Here is a 17463-nt window from a genome sequence, read left to right on the forward strand (position 1 = left end):
GTTACTTGTGATGACAGAAAAGTTATAGCAATGTGGTTCGTTTTATAGAATTTTTTCTGAGAAAAAGACTAAGGGTTTTTCCTGTATCTGACATGTATAATTTACGAAAGAATAAAAAATTGTACAGCTTCTGCTGTCAAGTCCATTCAATAAAATCAAACTCTACGTAAAAAATATGGAATATTTGCTTAAAGAAAAATAATTTGCTGTTCTATCATTTTATTCTATTTTTATGTATGTTTAAGACAAATATTTTGAAACTACCGGGGATGTTGACGAAATAGAGAACTAATTTTAACTTGTCTTCTAGCAGAGATTAACTAGTCTTGTGTGAATTCCATCCCTGATGAGCTTCAATTGGTTCTTATTTTTTTAACAGCTTATTGAAGATGTACGTCATTATCTTTAATCTAACATTATTGACCGAGTCGAATGACAAATGTCGTTATTATTTTTCCCTGGCGCAGATAATTTTTTAATCATTTTTTAATACAAAAAGTTGACAGGATCAAAATATTTTCATGGTTTGGGGCTTCAGATTTTGGTGTCTAAATTGTTGATTCGTAGAAAACTAAAAAAGTATGATTGAAATTCTTTATTATTTGTCTGTCACATAAAAATTGCTATTTAAAAGCCATAGCTCTTTTTACATAAATCGTGTGAATATGATGTTTGGAGGAACTACGTCAGGAGAAGACGATGTCTCTGAACAGGATATAAAATTTCTCGGTGCTAAGGTAAAACAGATATCTAACATTTTTTTGAAGGAATTGAAGGGTGGAAGTTTAAGACTTTCAAAACGGAAATATTGGGAGATGCCAACAGATAAAAAGGATGTAGATAAAATTTATGTTGATAAAAATGATCCCCTTGTTGTAGAAAATGGAGTTGTGCTTGACCGAGTAACCACATCTTCTTTTGGACCGTTAGAGAGGATTATGCGCTGCGGTGATAAAGATAAATACATTACTTACCAAGCATGTTACACGATAGACAAAGCTATCAGCGTTTCAATGGAGCTATCAATGTTTCATGCTTACTGGGGATGCGATGTTGTTCCTGATTCCTGGAGTGTTACTTATGCCAGAAGAGCAGCCAAGCATTTCGACAAGTTGTTTTTAAACAAGCTAAATGAGCTTGCTGGAAACAAGTAAACACAACTCGAACCTATAGCCAAATTTTGAAAAATCCATTAAACTTCGTCTTGTGAGTAGAAATGATGTATTAAGGACATATAGAGGATGATATATCTGACAAAGGTGCTATAGAAACTTTAGAGTGGGAGCAATATGGTTATAAGGATTGATTTTTGCGTTAGCATACACTGAAGAAGATAGGTTTACAAGGCAGTTTCATGGGGACTCACATAGACGATTATAAAGAAGAACTTAAATGATCTGATTGGCTGGCTTAAAAATGCATCTTGCAAATTACTAAGGTGGCGTCACTTTTGTATCACGTTAGTTACTATATATAAATTAGACATGTGAAATATTTTTATCATTAAAGTTGATGATTCTGAGACCTACTACGTGTCGTGTTGGATATTATCTTTCCGGAATAAACGACTTTCCTATTATTTTCAACCAATTTCTATACTTTTGGGGCTATTCAGAGTCTCTGATGTTTATTGCCTCAATATTGAGATTAAATTCTCCAACTGAAAGTAAGGAATAGCATTAAAACGAACAGAGACTATGACTCTGTTCGCTTCCCCCTCTTCAAACCTGGCTCTTAAAGTCTTTTGTACTCCTAAAAAAGTCTCTTATTGTTCTAATTTAACGACTCATGTGTTTCGGGAGCCGTTCTTACACAATTGGGACAGATTTTAAACTTTAACGGGAAGAGGGAGGTGTTGAGAAAGGGTCAACCCCCCTTTTATACGTAATATTTTTGGTTCGTTTTAAGTTTTAATGTTCCTCCTTACTTTAAGTTGAAAAACTTGTTTTTTAGATTTAATCTATATTTATATATATATATATATATATATATATATATATATATATATATATATATATATATATATATATATATATATAAATAAGTTGTATGTTTGTTTGTTTGTACGCATATGACGTTATTATAACGTCATTATATGACGTTATAATGTATATATAAATATATATATTACAACGTCATTTGTATATGACTTTGTATGTGACGTCATTATAAGTATATAAGGGGGCGATTCAAAGAGAAATTTTAGCATAAATCCTACAATGGCAAAAGAATCAGCCGAGGAAGCTGCTCAAAGAGTTAATTCAAAGAGAAATTTTAGTATAAATCCTACAATGGCAGAAGAAACAGCTGAGGAAGCTGCTCAAAGAGTTAACGCCTAAAGGCTTGCGGCTAATAGAGAAAGTAAGAAAAGAAAGCGTGCCGAGGAATCACAAGAACAGCGTAAAACAGGCTTGCGTCTCAAAAATAAATTTCCAAAAAATCGTGCCGAGGAACCACAAGAACAACGTGAAAACAGGCTCGCGGCTCAAAGAGGAATGACCAAAAAAAATCGTGCCGAGGAATCACAAGAACAACGTGAAAACAGGCTCGCGGCTCAAAGAGAAATTACCAAAAGAAAGTGTGCCGAGGAATCACAAGAACAACGTGAAAAAAGGCCAATACATAGTTTCACCAATACATCGTTGATATGTATGCAAAGATTGAATCAGAACGTATGCTATTTATCCGTCTGAATCAGACCAAGCTCCGCTCTGAACAATACATTCATTTGCGAGATGCAGATGTAAATTACAGTAATGCCATAACAATAAGTAATACCATAGTAATACCAGTAATACCATATATAACAATGAAATAACGCTTTTTCACCACTAAATATTTGATTATTATTTTTTACCACTAGCTGTTTTTTTTACAGTGGCTTGATTTCGTCAAAATCGTGGAGGGGGGAGTTGGAACCAATTTTCCCAAATCAGGTGAAGATGGCTGTGAAAACTTAAAAAAATGAGCCATTTGGTACTATAAAGGTACTAAATAGTGCTATAAAAGTACTATAAAGGTAAATATAAGCTGATGAAAACTGATCTGTTTCTGTTGATACTTGAATTATGCAGGCTTATTTTAGTTTTAACAGGATTTTTAAAGAAACTATATTTCAGCCGGGATGGCAAACTGAGGTCTGGTAGGGGCAGTTGCCCCCCTGCCCCATAGCAAATTACGCCCCTGCTTTTTTCATAGAGAATATTACTAGCGCTGGTAGTTTTAAATACTATTAGATTTATGCTAAAATTTTTAAGTTTCTTTTCCCTTTGCTATTCGGCCACGTACTCAATAAGCAGCGTTGACAAATATTATAGATCTTTTTTTTTTTAGACTCCTCCAGCAAGTACGTTCAGGCGTATCGACCTTTCTCCAAATATGAGTGGTACGCTGCCTCGAACAAGTCTTTCGCCAACTAGCAGTAGGGACGGAAGTAGGCTGCAGACGCCGAAACGAGGAGTTGTATTTGGTAAAGGGCTAAATTTCTTTAAATCCGTCGATAAACGGAGCTGCTCAGCCCCAAATTTAGGTGATGGTCTTTTGTATATATGCATGTCCCCTTGAAAAATAGTTTGGATGCTTTGTAAGCTTGTGATGTGGGTGGATTTCATGGTAGTATGTTGTTTGCTTCTGAAGTTTTAACCTGTCTATATTTCGCCAGGCCTTAAATGAATAGGTGTACATAGGAATTAAATTTCTCTGAGATTGATCAAACCGAAACCTTCCCTTCGATTACGGGCCTAGTAAATTGATAATAAAGCTGACATAAGATTTTAATAAATGGATAATTAAAAAGAATCCAAAAAGATTGAAAATGTCTGTATGCATGTATCATGAAAAATTTTAACCGTATCTTGAATTTTGTGCTAACACTAAGTAAGTGTTCGGTTTCACATTCATTTGTGTTCGCAGATTCGTCAGAGTGTATCTAACCTTTTGCCTAGTTTGTATACATTCTTTAATTAAATCTATCGATTTATCTATTTTAATCAGTCTAGGGTATTAATCGATGGTTTTCCAATAACAACATAATCAGAAGCATTAATAGTCAGGCTAAAATGTGAGAAACGACAAAGTTAAGTACGCTGTCAATTTTCAGTTCAGGTTTTGTAAATATTTACAGTTTGTCTTCATTTGCCTTTCAGGAGAAATTATCCCTTGTAAAATACTGAAATACTACTGCTACTAACAACTCACTGAAGCACCAGGCCGCCTGAGGCCAACACAGCTATGCACGCTCCTCTCCATCCAAATCTATACAAAGCCTCCCTCTTTACGCTCCCAAGAAGTTCCAATTTCCCCTAAATATTTCTTTATGACATCCCCCACCACACTAGGGGACGACCTATTTTCCTTTGGCTCTAGGCAGTTGGCTGACAAGGGTGATCAAAAGATTTCAATCACAAGATTGGAATGTGGCCTAAAAAACGGCAAGCTGGATTTTACAGCCCCCTTCCCTCTTAAGGAGTGGAACCCAAGCTTATCTAAATTATATAAACTTTAAGTCAGGGGTGACTTATGGCCTAAATATTCTTTTCCCCTACTTTTTCCGTTGCTTTGTTGTATTTTGAATTGAGACTATTGAGAAGGTTGAGCAAAGAGGTAGTCTATGGGTAGTCTATGGTAGTCTTGGTAGTCTATGAGCATGGTTGATCTCTATTGGGAAATTTTTTCAGGGGAAGAAAGTCACCATCGTTTTCTAACAGAATGTACAAAGCTTAATTCTAAGAACAGTTTTACCAAATACCACATAGCAGAAAAAGAGAGAAAGAAACAGGACGTCTTGGGTGAAAACAAGACATGTTTTAAACTTTAAATTAACTGTGGATTATTGTCTGTAAGTAAAGATTCAAGGTTCATAGTACTAGCAAGAGCATCAACTAAATAACGCTGTCTGTTACAACAAAAAAGGAAAAAATACTCTGGGCTGATGAAGAGAAAAAAAAGACAAAAAGAGTTTTTTTTTACATTTTCCTTTATGAAAAAAAATTTGAAAAATCTATTTTTCAAATGATTTTTATAAGTTTTTCGTTCTTTATTTACAAGCTCGAAATGAAGAGCTCTGGCCTAGTTTATTTAAATTTATTTCATTTTTAGAAGAAAGGCTTAGAAGGCCTTTCGGGTCTTCAACGGGAAAGTGAACGCGAAATAGATATTATTGTTAATAGCAATTTTGCATATATGATAATAAGAGACAAAAAAAATTTAATTTCTCTGATGAAAGGCTTTGTCAATAAAGGTATTAAACTATCCTAGACAGTTAATATATATTAGAACGGCTTTTGAATTTTTCTTTGAATGTCACCCTACAGCAACATACCCCCCCCAAGTCGTATTTTTGTGAAACTTTTAAGTATAAAGGTATCAAGGTGAAACTTTTAGTGACTGTTTAGGAGGAGTTTCAGTTAAACAGAAAAATTGTATACATGTAGGTTTTCAAAACAGCATATAAGCAATATCATAGGTAGCACCATTATGATTACTAGAAATATCATTGGAACTTGTAAAGGAGCTAATTTGATTAAAAATTAAAATGTCTAGTGCCCTTTTATAGAGTAAAAAAATATTAGGGGGGGGCAAGCCGCCTTTCTCTCAAGCCCATTCATTTTCCAAACGCATCCAGTCAAAATTTTGAGACAACAATTTTGTGCAGCATAGTAGAAAGGTCCAGAAATTATGTCTGGTTATGTTAACCTCCCACGATTATCCAATAGTCCATTATGCTTTAAAACTAAATCTTGCTTTTAACTACATCAAAAGGCATTGTGTTTATGGTTGCCAATAAGACACCTCAGCAGTATATCGAGAACAACTGGGGGTATTAAGTTGAAACTATTGAGGCTACTGCTATTACTACTTCTACTCTTACAATTTAAATAAATAAAAAGAGTGTAAGTGTATCCAGGTTGTCACGGAGCATAGATTTAATCTTTTGGATATGATATTAAGTTTTATTTTTCAGGTCAATTTCAGGAGTTAAAAATTGTAGAAAAAGTTTCTCCAACATACAAATATCAACCCAAACTATGGATTCTTATAGAAAAAACTGAAAAGATATTAAATATTATTCTTTTCCATGAAAAAGACTTTGTGAATAAAAAATGAACAGAAATTAATTTATAAAACTTTTTCTACAAAGCAAGTTTTTCAAAGAAAAGTAAAGAGCTCTATTTAGCCAAAAATGAGCAGAAATAAAGTCAAATAATCTTCCAAGCGTAAAACTACCATAAATCACTATCAACAAATAAATGAAACTCAAAACGAACAGAAATTACAATATATAGCCGACTCAAACTGAAAATGAGCAGAAATTAACATGAGTAGGGCTGACAACCCCCATGCCTTCTCAAGACCAGAACATAATTTGAGATTTACTGAAAAAAAAATACATTTTAAATTTTTTCACTTTTTTTACTTTCATAAATAAAATTTTAGCAAAACTTTAAGGAATAAATATCAGTATATGTGAGTTAAACTGACAATCCATGGTTATTTGTTTGTTTGCTGTTGTTTTTGTTTTTTTTTCAGTAAAGCGCAAATTATGTTCTGCTTCAGAACCATATGCAACCACTATCATCACTATAACTTCCAATATTCTAATCTTGGTCTACACACTTATCTTCCTATTCTTCCAAACTCTTTTCAACTGTGAAGAAACACCCTAAGTCTCGGCTATGCTGCTTTTAACATATTCGCTGCTTCCACCGTCTTTATTCTAATAAGACTACCAAGGTAAGTAAAGCTATACACCTGATCAATCCTTTCGTTACCCAACGTCACCTCTCTAGCACCCTGAACTCGTAAAACCTCTAAACATTTCATTCATTTTGCTGACACTTTCATCTAGGATGTATAAACCATCAGCACAATCTAAGTCCAGGAAAGTTTTTCCTCCCCATTTGATTCCGTGGTCTCCCATTGTCTTTCTTGTGCTCCCTAATACAAAGTCCATGATGATACAAAGATCCATACAAAGAGAACACAACCTTGCTTAACTCCGGATTTAATACGAAACCAGCTGCTAACACCATTTCCCACCATAACTGCAGCAGTGTTATTCTCTTACATAGCACTAATCACTTTAATGTATTTGTCTGGTGTGCCCTACGAGGATAAGACCTTTGGCAAAGCTCTTCTATCTATAGAATCAAACGTTTTCTCATAATCTATAAAACTGAGGACCAAAGGTGTTTGAAAACTCACGCACTTCTCAATTATTAACCTCAGAGTGAAAATTTGATCGCAACATCCTCTACCCTTTCTAAAACCGCACTGTTCTTCTCTTATCGCTTTGTCTACAGCATGTCTTAGTCTAAGTATCGTTACTAAGCAATTTGCTACCTACAGAGACTAGGGTAATGCCTCGATAATTACCATACTTACTCTTATTACCTTTCTTATACAGTGGTTTAATTAGGGTTTTCTTAAAATCGCTAGGTACCTCCTCTTTTTAAAAAATCATATTCATATTCTCCAGTAACTTATTTCTATCCTCAGAGTCACCATATTTAAAAAACTCATTTACCACAGTATCACCACCTGGGGCATTATTATTTTTGTATCCTTTTAGTACTATCGCTAATTCTTCCTCAGAGAACAATCTTCCACCATATCCAAGGTATCACAAACTTTCTCACGTCCATAGCTTTTCCTGCAACTCGATATCCTTTTAGCACATTCTCAAAATTTGTTCTGCCCATCTCTGTTTAATTCTTTCCTTCTCACTAATTGTGGCCCCTTTCCTTTCTTTAACGTGGGCAAGTCCAGACTGACCACTCCCTCTCGATATGTTAACATGCCAGTATAACATTTTACTAGTATGCCTTCTAGCTGCATCTTCCTGATCCTCGGCAGTATTATCCATGGCCTCCACTTCACACCTCCTTAGTTCACATTTTAGTGTTTTTTCCACTTTCTTTACATTCCTCTTGTTTTTACTCGATCAATCACTCAGATAGTTCTTGTACAAGCCGCTTCTCCTCTCTATTAAATATAAAGATTTTCCACCAATATTCTTACCTGCATTACTAATTTCCTTCCTTAAGACACCATCAGCAACTTAAAAAATTGTTTTTCTAGAATTATTCCGTCCATCTTCTATATTGTCAAATTTTAAACTCTACAGTTTAGTATTCAACTGTTCCTGGAAAGTTTTTCTCAAATATCATCCTGGAGTCTACCAACATCATAACTTCTTGGGAGCCAAGGCTCAGGGTGTATTTTCGCAGTTAGAAAAGTTTGGAAGGTAAGTTTTCAAACCAAGATTAGAATATTGGAAGCTACAGTGATGATACTGATCAAACATGGCTTTGAAGTATGGGCGCTCAGAAATGCGGATGAAGATTTGCTAGATATTTTCAGAGAAATTCCCTACGGATTGTTCTGGGTATCCGGTTGACCGACCGTTTTTCAAACAGTAGGCTGTACGAAAAGTGTTGTTCAATCCCGCTCTCTATGGCTATAATGACAGAAAGGTTGAGGTGGCTAGGGCACATTCTGCAGATGAAGGATGACAGATTGCCGAAGGTTGTCCTTTTCGCCCAACCGTCTAGGGCTAAAGGGAAAGCAGGTCGTTCGCTGTTGTGGTGGAAGGTTGTCATAAAGAAAGACTTTAAGGAAATGGGAACCTCCTGGGAGGGTGTAAAGAGGAAGACATTGAATAGATTGGGATGGAGAAGGAGCGTGTGTAGCTGTGTTGGCCTCAGGCGGTTTGGTGCTGCAGTGATTTGCTAGTAGTAGTAGTATATTTATATGAAAGAATTTACATAGAACTCCTGGTCATAGCCCGAGTTTTGTTTATTTGTTTGCTTTTTTGTAGTTTTTTTGTGTTTTCTGTTTGTCTTTTTCTTTATATGTTGCGTTTAATTTAACCAACTTTTTTTTTCGTTTATAACGGCTCCAGGACGTTGAGTCGAGATATTCTGATTTTTATTATTCAAAGTTTGTTGTTTTTTGTTTTTTTGTTTTTTTCCCACTGTATCATTTTAATTGTCCCCGTTTTTCTCTCTTTTAAATTCTTTAAATGGAAAAGCAATGTGATCTAAGAAACTATTGTCCCATCACTTTTGGTAGGGGTGGACCTTAGATTGGCCCTGGCCAATCCGCTATGTTAAAGTTCAAATTCCTGGCTTCTTTTGAATAATATTATCTTTCAATGGCCCGGATCAGGAAGACAAAAAATAGAATTTAGCTTGAAAGATTGCTTATTGGAAAACCACTATAGCTTAGCAACGATACTTTAATATATCATTGAAAATTGTGCTATAGGCAAATCTAAGCAAATGTAATTACGGAAACGAAAACACATCATTTATCTGAAAAAGAAAAGAAACAGGGATGAAACCCAAACACAAGGTCAATTTGTAGAACAAAGTAAAAAAAAAATCACCCACGTATACTCTTTGTGCCCTTTTTGGCAAAGTGGTTCTTTTATCTTCTTTCCAACGTCAAGCAAAATGAAAAAGGAACAGAGAGTATTTTTGTTTAGGTTTTTCGTTGTTACCTTTCTCAGTGAAGCTAGATGACGTTGGCTGTGTTCATTTTTTTTTCACGGGGAATAGTTTCTTCTATTGTACGATTCCTGTTCCTTTGGGAATGTCAGGAAAACCTTGGAAAATACTAATTAAATAAATACAAAGGGTACTATAAAAAAGTGGATTTTTTGTTATTATTATTATCAAATTTTCTATTAAAATAAAATTTTTACACAACTTTTCAACGAAACCTCCATCAAGGCTGGTGGACTTATACCGGCGCCATTTCCTTCTATTCAGACCGTTTTCGAAGAAATTTAAAGACCACTTTATGAGCCATCTTTTTGTTGCTTCCTTTTCTTCATTAATGCTATTAAATGAACGACTTGAGTTATTCTTTGAATTTTAAGAATAAAAAAAGGTCAGATGGGGCTAAATCTGGGTTATGAGATAGGTGTCGCAGTAATATAAACCGAGATTTTCTCAAACCTACTTTTGAACACGTGAAGAAGATGTTGGAGCGCTGTTTTGATGGAAGAGAGCTCCACGATGGAACTTTCCTGAACGTTTTTTTTTTTTTTTTTTTTTTTTTTTGGCTTATTCTGCTCCAAGTTTCCTCAAAACTTCTAGATAATAAGTCTCTGGGACAGTTTTCAACTTTCTATAAAGTCTTCAATACAACTCTTTCAGAGTTCCAGAAAACGGATGCTATTACCTTGTTGTTAGATTCCACCTATTTTTTGAATGTCCCTTAGCATAATCATTTTAGGCCAAAGCATACGCCCCCTACTCTTTTTGTAGACTTTAAGAACTAGTGCTCCTGCTATAAAACCTTCATTGTGTGTGTGTAAAACAATTTAAGCTGATTTATAATGACCAATAAGCTTCTTTTTTAGCAATGATTGTATTCTCTCTTTTTTTACTATTTGCTTGATAAACCATGGTATTGAAATATTTTTATGAGTTGTATTGTATTCCAGCTGAAACTGAACGAGACGATGGCAACGACAGAGCACCTGGGGAGCTCAGCCCCCTTAGTCCTGACAGTTTGACGACCCCGAATCTTTCACCGAACGGAAGTGTTGGTAAAAACAAAGGGATAAAAAAATTATTTGGAAGGTAAAGAAGGATGGGTTACGAATCTGTCCTTTAGTTTAGTCTTTTTATACCCAATCCTGAAAAAAAAATTAAATCGCATGAATCTTCATATAGGGTATAATTTGAGGAAGAGAATATAAGGCGGACAGAGGGATTTTTCAGCGAAAAAAATAGTTGCGAAATATTTGTAGTCAGGTACCACCGTAAACGTTATGATTTTAGGTGAACTTGCCTTAAAAATGTACAGCCTTGTATGTCCCATGTTTTCTTTTATTTCATTTAAATTGATGCGTGTGCCAAAAGTATATCGATACATATTTCTCAGAAGGGTAGTGCTTGGTTGCCTCGTCAGGCACGGGAGGATCTAAGATCTAAGTACCCCAAGAATCGAATTTGTTGGGTATTAACTGCTGAAATTTATAGCATTAAAAAGTCAAAAGTTTTAAGAAAAGTCATGTAAAGTTTCTTTTTTGAATTGGTGATTATTTTTTTTTTTATTTGTTCGTTGTTAAGTGTATGTCGTGTGCAAACATTCAGCTGTTTTTGGAAAGTAAAGAAGCTTGTACCATTGAGAGGAGAGGGGGAGAAAATAAATAAAAAAAACTGGGATAGAATTTGACTAAAGTTAAAAAAATTACTGTGTAAAAAAAAATTTACCTTATTGTGTGAGATACGGCCATTAATCGGGTGCCCAAAACAATCCGTAGGCAATTTTATTTTCCAGTTACTTACTAAGCAATCTTACTATTCTATAATCTCACTCTTATCTTACTTTTCTATTTAAAAATAATTACAAAAATGACATGTTAAAATTAAAGTGATTCTAGTGATTTAAAGTGATTCAAACCCCGCAAGGGGTGATACTGGTCACGATGAATTTAGTCAGTTTCTAATGAACATAGCCTAACAAGATGGTTCTACCTAGCCCAGCAATAGAACAGAGTCTAATAAGGTGATTGATTCCACCATAGCCCAGTAATAGAACATAGGCAATGTAGTTCATAGCCCACTGATAGAACATAGTCTAGCAAGGTGATTGATTTCATAATAATCCAGTAATGGAACATAGTCTAGCATGGGAAATCGAGTCCACCATAGCCCAGTAGTACATAACCTAGTAATAGAACACAGTCTAGCAAGCTGATGTATTCCATTAGCAGGAAAAACTAAAACAGCTTATGAATTACAACTAATCACTAGAGTTAGAAAATAATTATAATTAGGAATAAGTCCTTCTGGACCGAAATATTTCTTTGAAAAAATGAACAAGGAAGTTCAGTCTTGAATTTTCATTTGGAGGCAGAATTCATCCCTATTAATACTAATTAGTCAAAAAACTTCCCGATAAGGAACTTTTCCAGAGAAAAGCAAAGGCCATAGTACACTGGAGATCAGCAGAAATAAATTTTTATAACAAATCAAACTCAAAATGATCATAAATTAACATAGAACAATGAATGGAACCCAAAACGAACGGAAACTAAACAAGCAATCATAGAAAACAAACATACAAAAGTTACTAATATAAATGAATAAATAAAACTTAGTAAACAGAAATTATAACCCGAACTGGAGTTTGGCTACTTGTTCTCGCTACCTGTAAACCTGTAATTCGTATGAAGTTAGAAAATGATTATAATTAGGAATAAGTCCTTTTGGATCGAAATATTTTTTTTTTTTAAAGTGAACAAGGAAGTTCAGTCTTGAGTTTTAGTAGCTTCATAGTGTTGGTGCTCATTTTAAAAGGAGTTGAAGGGGGTTTGGAAAACAATATATGTGGGTGATCTGTGGATAAGGTTTTGTCTTCTTTTTTATGCCAAGAGAAAAGTGAAATTAAAGCCTATGCGAAATTTAAATTGATTTCAAATTTCATTCTAAAGGATAGATATAAAAATGTCAACGACATAAAAAAAGCAAATGTTGAAAATAGTAAATCAAAAAGTATTAATATAATAAATGAAATTTTATACAATTCTAACGGAAAGGAATTGAGAATTCCTAACGTACTGAGAAAGGGAAACGCATTATAAGACCTGAATTAGAAAATTGCTATAATGAAAAACTAATAACTGATTTGAAATAAGAGAAAACAAGCAGTGAGATAGAAATGGGAAATACGAAATAGGTATTACCTGGGATCAACATTTAGAGTTTTTGGAACAGATTTTGGAATGAAAATCCTTGAGAAATACAGTATCAAGATTCAACCAGCTGAGCTGTTTTTCAAGGGCATGGTAAAATTATAAAGTTTTTATTTTATTTTAAAGTTAATTATAAAGTTTTATTTCAAGCTAAGTGTAACTCTATTCTAGTCATTAGGAACTTTGCTTTCAGTTCTTTCTACGTCTTGATTTTCCTCCGTCGTTACTTTTATTAAAATAAAAAAAAAAGACATCTTCAACTTAAGAGTCGTTTCTGCATATAGTGGTGGTGCTTTTTTTCATTTATCAGAAAAGTATCTTAATATCCAATTGAGGGAAGGGGGCTTTAGATTTAAAATAACATGATGACAAATAAAGATGGGTAAGAACGTTTCGTTTAAGCTGCCTGTTGTTTTTCTGTTTGTGCTCCGAAATAGTTTCTTTCTTCTGTTTTTCCACCCTCTCTTTTTCTACTGTCATTTTTCTTTTTTTACGTTTATTTTACTCTTTTTTACTTTCTTTTCTTTTACTTGTGTCAAAAACTAACAATTAAAGATGGGTGAGAAAATTTGATTTTAGAAAATAGGGGGAAACACCCCCTAAAAGTCATACGATTTTAACGAAAATCACACCATCAGATTCAGCGTGTCAGAGAACCTTATTGTAGAAGTTTCAAGCCCCAATCTACTTGATGTTGCTCTAGCGGACTTCTTTTTTGTTTTCTTTTTTTTTTTCTGCTCTAAATTCTTCCTGTGCATTTGTACCAGAAAAGACCAATCTTTCTTGCTACTTTCAAAATCCAATAGAACTTTCAATATCAATTCGAGTGGGCCTTTCTACCTGGATTTAAAAAAAAAAAAAAAATCTTTTTTTGTATTTTCATTAGGAAGAAAAAACAATAAAAAAAAAAAATTCTAAAAAGAACCGCTTTTTTATCTACTTTCTTTTTTTTTGCTTCCGTTTTCTTTAGTGAAAAAGACTAAAAATCAAAGATATGTAAGAGCAAGCATTTCATTTAGTTTGTTTGTATTGCTCTGATGGACTAATTTTCGTTTTTTCTCCTCTCCTAATTCCTCCTCTTAATTTCTTAATTGCCCGAATGGGGTGGGAGGATGTCGTAAGGAAAGATTTAATAGAAATGGTAACTTCTTTGGAGTATGTAAAGAAAGAGGTTTTGAATATATTGGGATGGAGGAGTAGCGTGCGTAGGTGTGTTGGACTCAAGTGTCTTGGTGCTGCAGTGAATTTTAGTATGTAGTAATAGTTAATTTCTCCTCTGTGTCATTGTAAATAGTTTTTTCCTCTCATGCGAAAACTATCTTTTAGAATGCGAAGAAGCAATAGTAGTGCCTTTGACGAGCCAGAGAACAATTTTAAACGTGGTGGTGTAAGGGCTACTGCAGGGCCTCGTCTTGGCTGGGTGCCAGACAATCGACCAACATTTATAGAGTGAGTACTTATAACTTGTCTTTTATTTTACTTGACTTCAAAGAATGAAATTGCTGCGACTCAAAAGGACCTATTGAAGCTTACTGTCGATAAAAATAAAAATATATTTGAAACTCTTCACCTTTTATAAAGTAGATCACGTGATAAACGTAGATGACAGTGACAAAATGTATACAACAAAATACATGTACGACAAAATAGTTGACAAAGAAAATATATGACATACGTTAAAGTGGTAAAACAGTCTTGAAAACTCGTTTTCGTAAAAGATGTTTTCATAAGATGTCTATTAAAGGTGTTTCATAAATATGTTTTTGGATTTCTGTTTTAAATTTTTATTTGGAGGAATGTGACTTTAAATAATTCGTACTATTACGGCCAGGCATTTGAATATTGAGATTTTATTTTGATATACAGTAGTTTACATAAGGTTATGTCCAAACCATTAAGGTAAGGGAAGGCAACGGACCATTTACCAGCAAGATCCCATTTCACCAGCAGATATCTTGTTGTATGTCTATTTAGCACTGACAAGCATTATTTGCATGGCTGCCAAATTGACACATTTTGTGTCAAAATGACACAATTTGATGTTCGTGACACAATGACACATTCAGACGAAATGATGACACAATCGACGAAAATGACACATTTTTCAATAAAAAATGACACAATCGACAAAAATGACACATTTTAAAAAAATGACACATTTTTGTCATCCTAGTCTTGATTTTTAAATGGTAATAAAAGAAAATTAAAATTTCAATTTTCTACCTCCAGAAAAGATACAAATTAATGGAAGGGAATAGCGCTGCCTAACGGTGGCAGTAGTACACAAACAGTGCAGAATACAGGAAAGATAACATAACCGTATTTAAAATTTAAACCACGCGAAAAAAACAGCCATAGGCGGAAATTTCAAATCAAAATGCACGCTGAATATATGAACTTAATTGGCTTCTTGATTGAGTATTTGATGTAGCCAACTGGTACGTACTTAATAGTAAAAATTAGACAGCATGCAGTTTACCAAAGCTGTGTGCATAAGCAGCAACTCTCATTTTTAGGAGTATAGGAGGGGTATCCAACCTCGGACAAGATTACAAATTTCCAGAGATATCTTTCCTTCAGATTAATCCATCTGGCCTAAAAAGGCACCAAAAAATATGACAAAAATACTAGATTGAAGCTGGTTGAATGGCTTACATATTGAGTTAATAAAAAGCTTAGCCAATAATGCCGATTACGTATAGAGCCGATTACGATTACGACGTCATACGAAAAGTCTAATTTCAATTTGCTATCAGAATTGATTGTCCCTAAAACTTTTATAAATGTAAAATTGCCTCGTTGGCCGCCCAGACACAAATTCATAGTGTGTAACATTAATTTAATCGAATATTTCTATTTCTTTCATGACGTCACAAAAAGGTCGAGATCCAAAGATAATAGGATAAGGTTAAGTTTACTCCTTTTTGAACTGATTTGGAAAAGATTACATATTCAAAACTCTAAATAAAGATTTTACAATTAAATATGATACCACTTGTAGCAAAAAAATATGACACATTTTGTGACACATTATGGAATCTGAAATGACACAAAAAGCACATTTTCGGAAAAAATATGACACACTCCTTAAAAAAAAATTGGCAGCCCTGATTATTTGTGGCTGTGTTCCGACTTACTTCTTTGTTTATTGCACTTTATATATTTTGTCAAAATTTCAAAAATTCATAAATGATGTTCCCAGCAGCTTTAAGAGCGATTACATAGGAGGATGACCTCGGTATCAAAGTTTTATATGTCTGTTAAAGGGAAAAACAGAATTTAAGGGCTTTTTTGGTGAAAATTGGACTTTTATAAAAATTTCCAATATTTTAGGCTATGTGTTTGAGCTAACTTTTAGTTGAAATGAAAAAAAATGAACTGTTAAGAGATTAAATTTGAAACTAAAATAAGTCTTTAAGAAATTTTTATTATAGAAATTATATTATTATATATATATATATATATATATATATATATATATATATATATATATATATATATATATATATATATATATATATATATATATATTATATAAATTTAATTAGCGAAAGTTTCATTCACTTGCCTCTGCTACTATCTTTAAAATGTCAGAGAAGTTCGTCCAGATACCGATTATTAACCCTATTTTAAATCTCCCTGGTATTTGTTTGGATTGATCGAAAAATGCTTGAATATGATTATATGAGCCCTCGATCTAGGAAACTAGCTATTTTTTACGTTTAATTTGCAAAATGAAATTCAGTCTGGCAGCTCTGAAAAGAGATCTCAAAGGGTATCAACAAAAATGTGGAATTTTATGGATTTTACTTTCCAAGAAAGATGGTCACAGATGTATGTTTATATTTTTGCTTCGTCATCCCGTGGGGGGGAAGGTCTCTCCGAACGTGCCATACAGTAGAAAATATAGAACTAAATAGAAAATTCGGGGTCATCAAGTAAAGGGCAATTTTTAGAGTGTTGAAGAGAGCTACCCTCCCCCACTTTCAATGTTAAGTAGAATTATCTTGCGAGAGGAAATTATGTAACTTATTAGGCAAAAAGAAAAAAAGGAATCATGTATATGAAAATACTAAAAAAAAAATTCTTTAGCTCCTTGTCCTGGAAATTCCCTTGTATATAAATCATATACATGAAAATAATAAAAAAAGGGAACATGTTCATCTCCTTGTCCGTGGGTATTCCCCTGTATTCCCTGTAACCATATATATAAAAGTAAGAAAAGGAAGGAATAATCTTTCGCTCCTTGTCCCTGGATATTCACCTTTGTTTCCTGCATATGAATCATATATTTCATTTTTTTTTTTTTCATGACAAATCTTCAGCTCCTTGCTCCCTGGATAATCCCCTGTATTAAACCTGAACAGGCTATAATTAAGTGTAATATTTGCATAACAATGCTTTGACAATGATAATCATCCCTGAAAAACTGAACCGCTTAAAATATTAAATCGTAAATTTTCTAACGGAAAAACATGAAAAATATTCAGCTCCTCGCCCTCAAGTATAGCGGCCGTATTAAACGTCATCCAATGAGAAATATTGTAGGAAAATCGTGAACCTTTTGCTATGGTACGTCGTGTATAGCTGAGTAGGGGGTTTAAATGTAATATGACTACAGTTTATTATTGTTTGTTATTATTTAAGTATAGTTTCTATTTATTTTTCGTCTGTCTCGTATCTTTCTATTTATTTCTCAAGTCGTCTCTCATATCTATTTCTATTTATTTGATATGAATTCGGTTTGTTTT

The 17463-nt window shown here is 33.7% G+C and overlaps 1 protein-coding gene across 1 annotated transcript in view; it reads left to right on the forward strand.

The window, feature by feature from the left end:
* The window catches only part of LOC136034463 (liprin-beta-1-like), a 164053-nt gene that overhangs the window by 74659 nt on the left and 71931 nt on the right, over positions 1 to 17463 (forward strand). The window contains exons 8-10 of the mRNA XM_065715654.1: positions 3334 to 3529; positions 10454 to 10592; positions 14039 to 14161. Coding sequence (XP_065571726.1) covers positions 3334 to 3529; positions 10454 to 10592; positions 14039 to 14161 — 458 coding nt within the window. The remainder of the gene's footprint in view (positions 1 to 3333; positions 3530 to 10453; positions 10593 to 14038; positions 14162 to 17463) is intronic.

Source organism: Artemia franciscana, chromosome 2 (assembly GCF_032884065.1).
Source record: "Artemia franciscana chromosome 2, ASM3288406v1, whole genome shotgun sequence".
NCBI classification, from domain to species: Eukaryota; Metazoa; Arthropoda; class Branchiopoda; order Anostraca; family Artemiidae; genus Artemia; species Artemia franciscana.